Source organism: Carassius gibelio, chromosome B15 (genome assembly GCF_023724105.1).
Source record: "Carassius gibelio isolate Cgi1373 ecotype wild population from Czech Republic chromosome B15, carGib1.2-hapl.c, whole genome shotgun sequence".
In the NCBI taxonomy this organism is placed as follows: domain Eukaryota; kingdom Metazoa; phylum Chordata; class Actinopteri; order Cypriniformes; family Cyprinidae; genus Carassius; species Carassius gibelio.
Window position 1 is genome coordinate 20,633,855 of NC_068410.1, and position 12,838 is coordinate 20,646,692.

The 12,838-nt window shown below is 35.6% G+C and overlaps 1 protein-coding gene across 7 annotated transcripts in view; it reads right to left on the reverse strand.

Annotated features, from left to right (window-relative positions):
* Positions 1 to 12,838, reverse strand: part of LOC127972817 (teneurin-4) — a 205,920-nt gene that overhangs the window by 138,829 nt on the left and 54,253 nt on the right. For all 7 annotated transcript variants that reach the window (XM_052576618.1, XM_052576621.1, XM_052576624.1 and 4 more), the window contains exon 3: positions 11,876 to 12,148. In XM_052576618.1, the coding sequence (XP_052432578.1) occupies positions 11,876 to 12,148 (273 nt within the window). The remainder of the gene's footprint in view (positions 1 to 11,875; positions 12,149 to 12,838) is intronic.

Here is a 12,838-nt window from a genome sequence, read left to right on the forward strand (position 1 = left end):
GCACAGTCATTAGCTGCTAGATCAATGGAACATACGTCCATCAACTGTCATGTCACTGGCTATACAATTATTACTACTAAAATATTGCAATTTAGCAAAAGATATTGGCCAGTCATTGCTGACAATGCTATCCACTGATTATGCATGAGGTTGCATGCTAATCATATTAGCTCTGACAATCATTTCTCTCTAACAGCACAGAGGCAGAAAGTAATACATTTGTTTTCATTATTACTGCTGCTGAAAGACATTTCATCATTAACATTCATTCTGAGAGACTGGGAAGCAAACCTAATAAAGCTTATGTTCATTTTCCTTTGTTTACTGTTTTTTTTTTTTTTTACATTTTTTTTTTTCTTTTTTATTCCTGAAGCGGATAATTGCTACATTTTCCTTATAGAATCTAAACTTAATGGCAGAAGATAGTTTGAAGCATTAATACTTCTTAAGTTTTAAGTCTGGGCATTTGAGCCTGTTTTGACATTTATGGTAATTTCAAGTTGTTGTTGTTGTTTATTCTCTCGCTCTCTCTCTCCCTGTCTCTCTCTCTCTCTCTCTTTTTTTGGGTTATATGAAGATTAAATTTTAACATTAAGTCTTGGTATTTTAAATTTGGGTTTTCTTTATTATTTTTTTAATAATTTTTCTAATGCCCTTTTCCCCCCCAAGATCTATACTTTAAATCATAAATGTTAGATTCATAAACAAATAATTAATATAAATAATTACATATTTAAAACTATAATAATCTAAATAAAAACAAAGATAATGGTTAGCCTACTATAGATTTGATACCCTTCTTATAGATAATATAATCATATGTCTAAAATTAATCCAGCAATATTTCCCAAAAAATAGCTTAACAAGTGGATGGATTTCCTTTTAGTTCCTCTCAAGGTTTAATCCTCCTCCTCTGCTTGCTATCTTAAGGACTTTTGCTTCGCCACTGTCTTATTTAACTTGCTCACTGGGGTTTTTGGATGGTGTGCATGTACAATAAGCGGTACAGAATAAATTGAACTGGATTGAACTACATAATATATGTATAATGTGCTCTTTCAGCCAAGCAAGCCAAAGCGAAATGCCAAGCCTAATATCATAGAAGAATTGCAATTCATTTGATTGAAATTAGAGTGTCATGTAATGCAATTTCTGGCTTGTTTTCAATTGTGTGCAGTAATGAAACACTATTGTCTCTAGTTAAAGCCACAGTGATGCTTAAGGCAATGCCTGTTTAATATTTCTAGCTAAGCTGGGAAACCAAAATGTGATGTAGTATGATAAAATAAACCCCATTACACTTTATTACTCGTGGCTTTTATGCATTGTTCCATATCTATTATTTCACTCTTGGGTCTGACTAATACTTCATATCATATCTTTGAGTAACTCTTCATGTACGAGGGTCGATGACACACATTTTGATGACAGTCAGATAAGCGTTAATTACAGTCATTTGAGCACACATAATAAATAAGGAATGTCTGTCATTGTGATATGCAGAAACCCATTTCAAAGATTTTCTGCTGAAGGTGGGGATAAAAAAGAAAATTTCTTCATATACACACGATTCTTCAACGACACGCCATTTAATATCAATCCAAGATATGAGGATCTGTCCACAGGGACCCAATTCTGAGAAAAACGAACAAACTGCAAGACTAACTGCTGTATTTAAAGACAAGTAACGCGAATATGCACGCATCCCAATGGAATATTTACCAACAAGCAATAAAAAAACATTAGACTAATTTAAGAGAATGTGCCATTTTGGCTTTATGATTCAGCAAACTGCTGTGTTCTTTGATTAGCAGCAGTGCCAGTAGTGTGTCCCAGTATTCAGGAATCTCTCCGGGCTCTGATCAAATGTTAGTGAGAGACGTCTGTGCCGTCAAAACCTAACGCTTATGGAGCACAGCAGATAACAGGCCTGCATTGTCCACCAGGGTCTTTAGAGTCTCAGAATGAGCTGTCAAATGAGGCAGCACTAACTCTGCTAATCCACCATCTGAGGAAAAGCTGCAGCCAAAAGGAGTAAACAAATAAATAGAAACATTAAAAAAGAACCACGAGTGTGATTAATCGAGTCGAAAGTCGCTTGCACTGGTGTCTGCTTTGAAGTAACGTTTGCACTCTCACATCACTCGTCAACAGCCAACTCGGGAATCGGCAGAAAACAAAAACGCATACGGTTTAAAGTTTATGCATACAAGCAACCTATTTTATTTTTTAAAGATGTCAATGGCTACATGAAAGAGGAAATGTTTTGCAGTTAATTATAACAACGATTACTACAAAGAGATGAGTTCATAACAGTGTGCTTTGATGTGATCGCTGCGATGCCATTTAATTCAAAACAACAAAACATGCACCTCAAACGAGAAAGATGTTGATAACATATTGCTCAAAGCAAAATGCAGCTGCAGACCTAATGTGTAAAAATAAACTTGATTGTTATATTTTCTGAAGAATATGGGGAGTGGTGATTGATGTGTAAAAATAGCCTCCTACTAATGATTGTAATGAGTTGTCCTTGTTGAAAAATAAAATGTCTGCTGGTCTTAGCTGGTCTCGCAATGTGGCCAGACTGGTCTGTTTACTGGTTTTAGAATGGTTTTGAGAACTTTTCAAGCTGATCATGCTAAGAGACCAGCTGGCCAACAAACTAAACCAACTGGATAACATCTTGGCCAAGATGAATGACAAGCTAAGACGGCATAAACCGGCACAAACCAGAAAAAATAAATAAATATGTACATATTTCTACATTTTTATCATGTTGCTGTGCAAGTACTATGGGGTTTTGGTTTGGGAGATTGTCTTATCTAAACCAGAACTATTAAAAACACAGCTTAAACAGGCCTACGGAGTTTAACTTGTGTGTTTTTGAGGGAGTTTGGGAAATTTAGCAGTTGGCTACACTGGGATAATTTGACAAACAAACTAAAAGTAGCAAACCACTACAGATTGTATTTTTTTCTCTGGCATTTTATGATGAATTGTCAACTTTTAAAATATGTTGCGTTGTAGATAATTTAAATACCATGGTCCTTAACGCATTATGTTTTGTTTTTAGAACATGCAGTTCTTGAAAGTGATGGGATCACAAAGGTGTGTATTTAATTTAGCTATACTGGCACTCCCAGTTTCTGTTAATAATACATTTTAATTCATATTACAGTTGTGTTATACTTTAAAGGGACCACTATTATTGTGTTGGACTGCTAGGGCTAAAAATAAAATAAAAGGCTAAGAAACACTAGATTACATGCCTTTTTAAAATGCCTTTTCTTGGTATGAGCAACAGTATGAACTACTGACAAGTAATACATATTGAAAGAGAAAGAAAAAATTAAGTTTGCATTTCCACAGAAAATCCTAAGCTGTTATTAAAAGAAAAGGTCAAAACTAAAATCAGCATGAAATCAAGTGAGAGTGCAAACTCTTTGCCATACCATGAAATACACATTAATAGTTCAGATGCAAAAGCAAATCAGTTCTTAAGTGCAAAAAATAACATGCAATTTGTTACGAGTCACATTCACACCTGACATAACGCTTACGAAGTCACGGCCGAAAGTTTGCAAATACCTTATTATGTTTGGGTTCCAATAAATATTCTCACTTTCGTTATCTGTTTTTCACACTAGACTGCATAAAAGTGTTAGCATGATAATTGCTTTAGTGGAAAAATAATTATTAGACTATAAAAACAGCATATAAGCAGTGATCTCAAAATAATTTCATATGCAACCTCTGCAAGGTTAACATGGTCAGAGTTATTTTAGCCTTATTTTTATTTATATTTTGTATTATATATTATATATTATTATATTGCACATTTTTCTTTTAATTTTAGGTTAAGTAATTTTGTTTTGTGCTTTTGTAATATTTATAAATTTTATTTAAATTAACAAAATGGTTTTAGTTAACGATAACAACACTGACATAGTTACATTAGTTACATAGGGTCTGCAACAGCTCCAGACTCTGGGACTTTACAAATCTCTGTGCAGATGGATCCTGGACTTCCTAACAGTTATAAGTCAGGTGGTCAGAATGGGCAACAATACTTCATACCCACTGACCCTCAACACTGGTGTTCTTCAGGGCTGTGTCCTCAGCCCACTCCTGTACTCCCTGTACACACATGACTGTGCAGCCACACACAGCTCCAGCATCATCGTCAAATTCGCTGATGACACAACGTCACAGCCTGATCACTGACCAATGTTAAGACAACCTACAAAGAAGTGGTGAGCTGCCTGACTAAATTGTGTCTGGTAAGGAGTTTCTCACTCAATATCAACAAGACCAAGGAGATGGTGGTGGATTTCAGCAGACAGAGCAGAGAACACACACCCATCACCATTGACAAGACACCTGTGGAGCGTGTAAACAGCTTTACGTTTACATCAGCGTTCACATCAATGATGATCTCACATGGTCTACACACACTAATGCAGTGCTGAAGAAGGCCTCTTCTTCCTGAGATGGGTGAGGAAGTTTGGAATGATCCCCAGCTTCCTTAGAACATTCTACATCTGCACAGTGGAGAGCATCCTGACTGGCAGCATCACTGGTTTAGAAACAGCACTGCTGGCAACCATAAAGCTCTCCATCTCACATTGTTGGAGGTGAGCTTCACTCTCTCCAGAACATCTACATCAGGCGGTGTATAAGGGAAGCCTGAAGGATCATCACTGACCATCCGTCCCACACACCGCTCTCTGCTACCCTCAAGAAGATGTCTCTGCAGCATCCGATTCCGCATTAGCCAACTGAGGGATAGCTTTTTCTCCTCAGGCTATCAGACTAATGAACAGTCAGAACTAATACACCCTACAGCATACTCCCACTATACGTTATGCAACACACTGCACCTCTAACACAGTTCAATACTGGACTATACCATCCAGTGCACACCCATGACATTTTGCGTACCCAGTTCATGTATAATGTGCTGCACCTTTGCATATTTTGTATACATATGTGTACATACTGTAGAATGTGTACATGCTGTGTAGAATGTGTATTGCTAACTGTATGTCTAATAGTACACTGTGTGTACTGAGTATATGTATGTGTATATGTCACACTTTCATCTGTATAAGTCTGTAAGTATGTCTATATGTAATTGTTCTGCACGCTCCCAAGAATTTCACTCACCAAGGCACATGTGATGTGACAATAAAAGTGATTTGATTTGATTATATTCAAAATAAGGACAATACTATAATTCAAGTTTTTGTAATAGGTTTTTGTTAGCTTTTGAAGCCTGTTTTTTTTTGTCTGCTCTCTCCTCAAGGTCAGGTTCTGTAACCTCATCTCTCTGTGGCTGCTATCTCACACCATTGTACACCATATGCCTTTCTGAAACCCTCCTGTAAGGGAGGAAATATCTCATCTAATAGCAGTAAGATTTAACTTCACTTTGTGGGTTGATAATATGGCGGCAGTGCTCTGGGGATATGGTTCAAAAGACAAGTGAGGTGAGGGAGATAGCAAATATGAAGCCTGCTTGTGCTTCCCTTGGGGACGCAGGAATGGTGATGCACCTTTAATTTAACCAAACTGAGTGGTCAAAAGAAACTGATCATTATTTCAAGTTCAATTCAGATGCAAGTGAAAGCCACTTGAATCTAAGTGGGTAAGTAATTTACTCAGTAAATCTGTCCATTCCTTTTTGGTGGTGATCATTAGTTTGTCACATTGATAGGATAATCAACTCTGAGCTAACTGTTAGCAAGCTAACATGTCTAAAAAAAAAATAGGCTTAAAAAAAAAAAAAAACTTGCCTCTACCTACATTTTTGCAAAACTTGACAAACATACCTCTACATACAAATTCGATGCAGAAATTGTTATATATAATATATTGTTTAATATATATATATATATATATATATATATATATATATATATATATATATATCCCTTTTACAAAAATATGACCTAAAAACATAATGTTATTTTTGTATTAAAGTAATGTATGTATTTGTATATTTATGTATGAAATACATTTGTAAACTTACATATTTTGATGTACATTCATATAAAACATAAACATTCATATTTTTCACATAAAACTGAAAATGCGTCTATCGCCACTCAATGGACTTTGAATTTCACTTTGGAAGTTTTGCAAAACATGAGTTATGTACTGTATAAATTTCATTACACTCTGATTGTCTAATATAAACCAAACCTGTTAAAAACGCAGCTTAATCCAGCCTAGGGAGATCACCTTGTGTTTTTTTACAATATGGTAACACAATACCACTTTCTTGGTGGGCACAGTCCCATTCTTACTAGCTCAATATCACCATGACATCAAAATCTAATTTGAAACAAAACATAAAAAAAAAAAAAACTAAGGTAAACAATAGACCCCCCACCCTCTTCTGCCAACCCACCATACTGTGCAAACCGTAATTATCAAGTCTGTGACAGATGCCCAATGGAGCAGCATACACACTACTAGCCAGATTGAAGCAGAGCATATTTTTTTCGAAATGAGACGGGTTTTATCATTAAACACCAAAAACCAAAGTCCAAAAGTCTCATATGCTATATGAGGATACAGAAGTAACTTTGTCTAACTGCTTGTCTGCTTAGCTTAAAGTTACAGTGAGGCTGTATAGTAGCACATTTGTCTCATTGTCAACATCCCCAATTACAGCAACACTGATCACTCCCCATGAGCCCCTCTTAACCTCAATCTTTCAGCAGTTCAAAAGCAGTTCAAAGTTTCCAGTGAGTACTAAACCTCAGAAGTGACATCTTATACAGGATCTACAAAGAACCAACGCAGAGACAGTTTCAGTCAAATTAACCAATTATAGCTTCCTCGCTTCAAACAAAAATAAGGGAGCGCAATTGTAGATTGTGCCGTGTGCGTACATCAAACCTCTTTTCGGATCTTCTGATCCTTCTCGCCCTTCAAGTTCACACTGCCGTTTTCAAAGCACAACAGAGACGGTTTCTACATGCCTAATTCTGCAGGAAACTGTCAATTTAGCCTATACAAACAACCGCAAAAAGTCACGTAATGCGAGAAACAAAGGTGGAAACGTTAATCCACCAGGGTTCAGCTTCTATTTCCCAATTCCTCAACAAGCGCGCCAAGCCCCCATAACAGGCATTAACTCGCAATCACATGAAAACATTATTAGTTATACAGCTCCAACGGAAAAATTCTGTTAACCAGCTTAATCATGCATTACATTTTTTTTTTTACTGCCTCATGTCGTCATTAATTTTTCACCTCAAAACATTTTTTGTGTGTGTGTTTAAAACCTTCATTATCATTAACTTTTTTTACATAATGTTGAGGGCTCTAAAAAGACAAGATGTATTGGTATAAAACAGAATATGGTAATATTAAAACAAGAAAGAAACCGAGAAAGAGGTATCAAGTCCAAGATCAATCAAACCACCCTCTCCGGTAGTTGAACCCTTAACTTTCAAATTTCTATCACAGATATTTAACCACTGTGACACCCCATCACCTTCAAAAACACGCCAATGAAGAAATCGATTAAGTATGTCATGAAGATGAGCCCTAGATTGTAAACAAATTTGGATATGACTATCACAGCCATTTTGAGCTGGTGAGCGTCCATTTATTTGCATTCGATTTACACTAATGACCTGAACTTTGAATAGCGCATATTAGGTTACCATGTGATGTGGCTGTAGCTGGAAATATCCTGCTGATCAATGCAAACTCAGCTTTCCCCATTGCTCATGCCGATCCGAATCACACACACTGAACATGAATTGTTCACAAATAGACAAAAGTGAGACTGCTTACTGGTGTTTTTGTAACCGTTCTTAAATTGTAAAAGCTCTAGGTCCATTCACTGTGTGCCAAAGGGCGACTAGCACATTCTTCAGAATATATCTTTTTGTGTTCTATGCTAAAAAGTAAGTATTACAGGTTTGGTATGACATAAGGGCATGTTTTGGCTGAACTAACTCTATAAAATTTCCAGTGAGGTCCATTGCTTGTAGCACTTGCAAATACCCATAAAGCTCAGCCAGTGAAGGGTCTGTGGGGGCTCTGACACAGTTTGCAAGTTGCCCCGAGCAGCCCTTATGTCTAGAATAGGTTCAGCTTGCTGCTAAAATATCAGCCTATGCCCGATTAAAATGACTCAGCAATGGGTCTGACCGTTAGCGCCAGAGGAAATCTGCTTAGACATGAGAGTCAGTATAAGCAGGTTGCACAAACACACTCAATTCACAATCTATTTGCTTAAGATCCATGCTACATGACAGTGGATTATGCTATATCTCACAAATGTACCTTTGGCGAGATAAACAACACCCATTTGGATGTTAACAGCGGAAAATGAAAGCTAATTGCTAAATGAATCTGAGTGATTCTGAAATTCTCTTTATGTACCAAGACGCTCCTCTGATATTTTTAATCCAATGAGCTCGAAAAGCAATGGCAATGGGAAATAAATTAAACATTAAGAAAGCATTATTTATTTATTTACTTTAATCTCAATGTGATCTAATGCATTACAATGGCTTTGCTTTGCAAATTGGTGCAGGATCAGTAGAAAACAGAATACATTTGTGTTTTCGCTTGCATAAAAGCATTGTGACGGTATAAGAGCGTACTTTAATAATTACAATATTCAATATTCAATTACAATATTCAAATACCATAATATTACGAGTGCTGTTATTACACTATTGAAATTTGTTTTTTTCTTAATTCAAATGATTAAATAAAATATTAACATTAGATAAAACTTGTGATAAAAAATAATTTTAGATAAAAATATAAAAATGTTATATTACTACAATTGCCAAAACTAAAAAAAATAATAATGAAAGCTAAATAAAGATATTTAAAATAAATGTAAACTAATCAAATGACAAAAGCACATAACATGAAACTACTATATATATATATATATATATATATATATATATATATATAGTTAAAGCAGTACACATGGCAAGGGCTTTTAAATAATAATAAAAATAATAATAATATAAAAAAAAACTAGAAAGCTTTTTTTATTATATATAAAAATTTAAATAATACAAAAATAACTATTGCATCGCAAAATGTACATTTCCATTTGTGTTAGTCTAAATATAAAGATATAAAACACAAGAAGGTTGGGTAACTCAATAAGTTTCAGTTTGCTTGCCCTTTAAAGTGCACATTATTAAACATGAGCTCAAAAAACAGTAAACACAACTGGAGTTTCTGCTTAAATGAACGAGATAAAAAGCAGTCAAACAGTCAGACAGACACCTAAAGCTGTGAATAAAGATATACACCGAGGGCAATTTCTTTTTCACAGTCATCAGATCCAGTTTAACGCACATTTGGGTTAGCCTCACCTCAGCATTTCACAACGTTCAGACAGACATATTCCATTTTCTTTTTCAAGTCCATCACTGATGTCTATGCATAAAATGCGATGCAGCACAAAAGAACACCTCTGTCATTTTAAGTAAGAGTCTAATAGCTAAAATGACGCAGTCTTCAGTGCAAAACAGACTATTTGTAAGCTTTCAGGAGACTGTGGAGCAAAAGGCAATTAGTTTTCCGCTGCTGGGCCCTTGATGTGTGATTTCTTTTTGGCAGTGAATATGCATAAGGTACACATTGTAAACGAGAGTGTGATTAAGGCTTAACTAGCCTGCGGATATAAAGAGTGCCAAACTTGAAGATTTTAAATGCTAATAAACCTTGAAGAAGATCACATTTCCCTCTCAAAACTCAAGGCTTGAGATGCAGATACAGAAGAGGATATCCACAAAATTGTTTAGGTCCAGGAAAAAAAAAAAAAATGTTGCCAAAAGAGCCCAATTCTCAATGGTACTCTGGTCTCTAGATATGGGAATTTTATTTATTTAGTTTTATTTTGTTCGCTTTATCATTTTCCAAGCAAAATGTGAATATCAAATTGCTCAGAAAAGTAAAAACAAGCGTTTTCTCAAACCATGACTTGAGATATCTTTTGTGAACAGGAAATGTAATGTTCCAAAATTAGAGCCCAAATGATATTGTTTTGTCCGGGGCCCATGCTGATACCGATATTAGGGAGTAAAAAGATTGATACCGATATATATCGGCATTTCATAGTCCAAGTCAAAAAAAAATATATATATATATATATATATATATTATATACCAATATATATATATATATATATATATTGGTGGCATATTTGCCATCACCGAAATATATTGGCGACAGGCTTATATTGGCTCTTAATATTGGCTAAATGATATATCGGTCTGGCTTTAGCCAAAATTGAAAACTGACAATGAATAATAGCAGCAGTGATGCTTGTAAAATAAAAGAATAGTTAGCAAATATTTCATAAACAAATACATATGACTATTAAAACAGTGCTACATACTGAACCCCCCACCCCCCAATTTCCTCTGAAGTCTGCCAGTCAGAACAACTCAAAGGCCATTCAAGAAATAACTTAACTGCAGTTTTTCAAAAGGTTAATGGTTTTATTAAACTTTAAGAGATGTGTATCCTGGTGTGTTTAATCCTTAACATATGAAATGAACAACTAATATTTGCATTCCAGTATAAAGATTTTTGTTTATAACAGACTCAATATTTCATGTTGAGATTCCCCATACATTCCTGCAGTTCTCAGAGTAGTTCCTCTAGCGTAATCAGGCCCTGCTCTTGACAAGTTTTACTGTGACACTGTCTCAGTACAATGTGACCTTCTATGCAAGCAAAGACACTCATTGGGCCCTTGGGGACCATTTGGAAGCACTGAGCTTGAGGAGGATGGATCCAGGATGGCTGCCTGCTCTGTTTGGGCCACTAATCTCATCAGAAAGCATCTGACCTCTACTACTGCAGCTCCGCCAAATAGACATGCCTTGGAGATTATAACTAAAAAATGCAAAATACATTAATTTTATTGCAGTTACACATGGATAATTCATCATTGAACTACTTTACTTCAGGAAAGTACTGGTTATTATGTTTATTATCATAAAACATTTCTTAAAATAAAAAATATATCTATTTATTTTTTGTTGATCTGACTCTGTGCTCAAGAATGTGGTAAAAACACTGTAAAACATGGTTTCTCGTAGCTTATTTCGTACTGTAACAGACAGGATCATAGCTTGGCACGGGTCAATCAAAATGAAGCAAAGACTATCATACATCATACTTCAATCACTGTATTAATAATAAATTAATCTCTATTCACCGCAGAAATATTGTGCTTAATCCATCTGCAAATATACTGGAGTACTGAATTAAATCTAAATTTGTATAAGAAAGGTCACCAGATAATGAAAGGAGAAATATTAGAAGTGTCAAAGACATGGCCTAACAGAAAGTATACTGTACGCTTCAGTATGCTTTTTGCTTTTTTGCCAATATGCTTTTTTAAATAAAAAAATTGTATGTAAGCATGTAAATAAAAAATACAAAGAGAGACAGAGAGAAAGAAAGAAAGAAACAAACAAAGAAAAAATCATTTATAACAATAATTTTACTTATAATACTGACATTGTTTTGAGCTGAATTATAAAAATAAAATACCATCACTCTTAAAGTTCTGTATAGCACTCGGAGGTTAGTGACAAACAGAAAACACCGAACTCGAATTATCATAGTATTACATCGCTTATTTCCATAAATCAGCATTCATGAGATTTCTTTTTTCAACAACCGATCTAGAACATCACAAAATCCGCCTCTCCAAACCACACTTGATTTCCATATAAAAGGGGCATCACACATTCAATCTGAACTGACGTGGTGCTAAACTGGAGACGTCCCTTTGTGCCTTGTGCCGTAATATTGCTCTCAGCTGAAATGTAAAGAGAGCATACAGATATCTGAACTCACCGTTTTCTGTATTTTCATGCTCGGTGTCAGTAAGGGTGAGGTTGGAGTTGGCTCTGCTGGAAAGGCAGGAGCTGCGGCCGGATTTGGTGTTGCTACGGCCCCAGAGTCGGACAGCGTGCTCAGGGGACATGATGCCGTCCGTTTCTGTGTCAGCGTCTGATCCCATGCTCACTGAGTAGTCGCGGTGAGGGAGGCCCATTTCTGTCCTATATGCTGCCATATGGGGCGGCATGGGATCTCCAAAAGCCATGTCTCTGAGAGAGAAGTCCGTCCCTGATACAACACACAAGGACACAATGAGAGAAAATACAATCTGTGTTATGCATACAAGAACAGACTGCAACAGTAGGGGTCTGGAAGAAAAACACATTTTTTCTATCATTATTTCCTATTCATTTTCTCCATCTCATCTCGTTTCATTATTTTCTTTTTTTAATGTATTTCTTTTTTATTATTATTTGTTTTTTACAATAACAGAAAAACCTTTCTAAAAAAAAAAAAAGAAAAAAACTATAAGCTCAGAGATTGTTAGGCGATGACAGAAATTCTATCATTTACTTTTTTATTTATATGGAATAACTTTATGTGATTTTTACTTAAATAACTTGACTGCTGCACTCTTTAGAGACTGAAGTCTAATGTTAGCATCTTGATTCATCAGCTGCTAGAATTCTAACTAGGACCAGTTCAAGAGAAGCATGAGCTCAAGAAAAATTTGCACTGGCTTCCTGTTAGTTTTCGTATTGATTTTAAAAATCTCATGCTCACTTATAAGGCCTTGAATAATTTGGCCCCTCAATATTTGTGAGCTTTTAACCCCCTACACTCATACACGTGCTCTACGCTCTTCTGAAGCTGGTCTTTTAACTGTCCAAACAACACGGCTAAAAACTATGGCTGATCGGCTTTTTCTTCTTTGGCTCCTAAAGTGTGGAATTCCGTTCCCTCTGAGATTCGGAATGC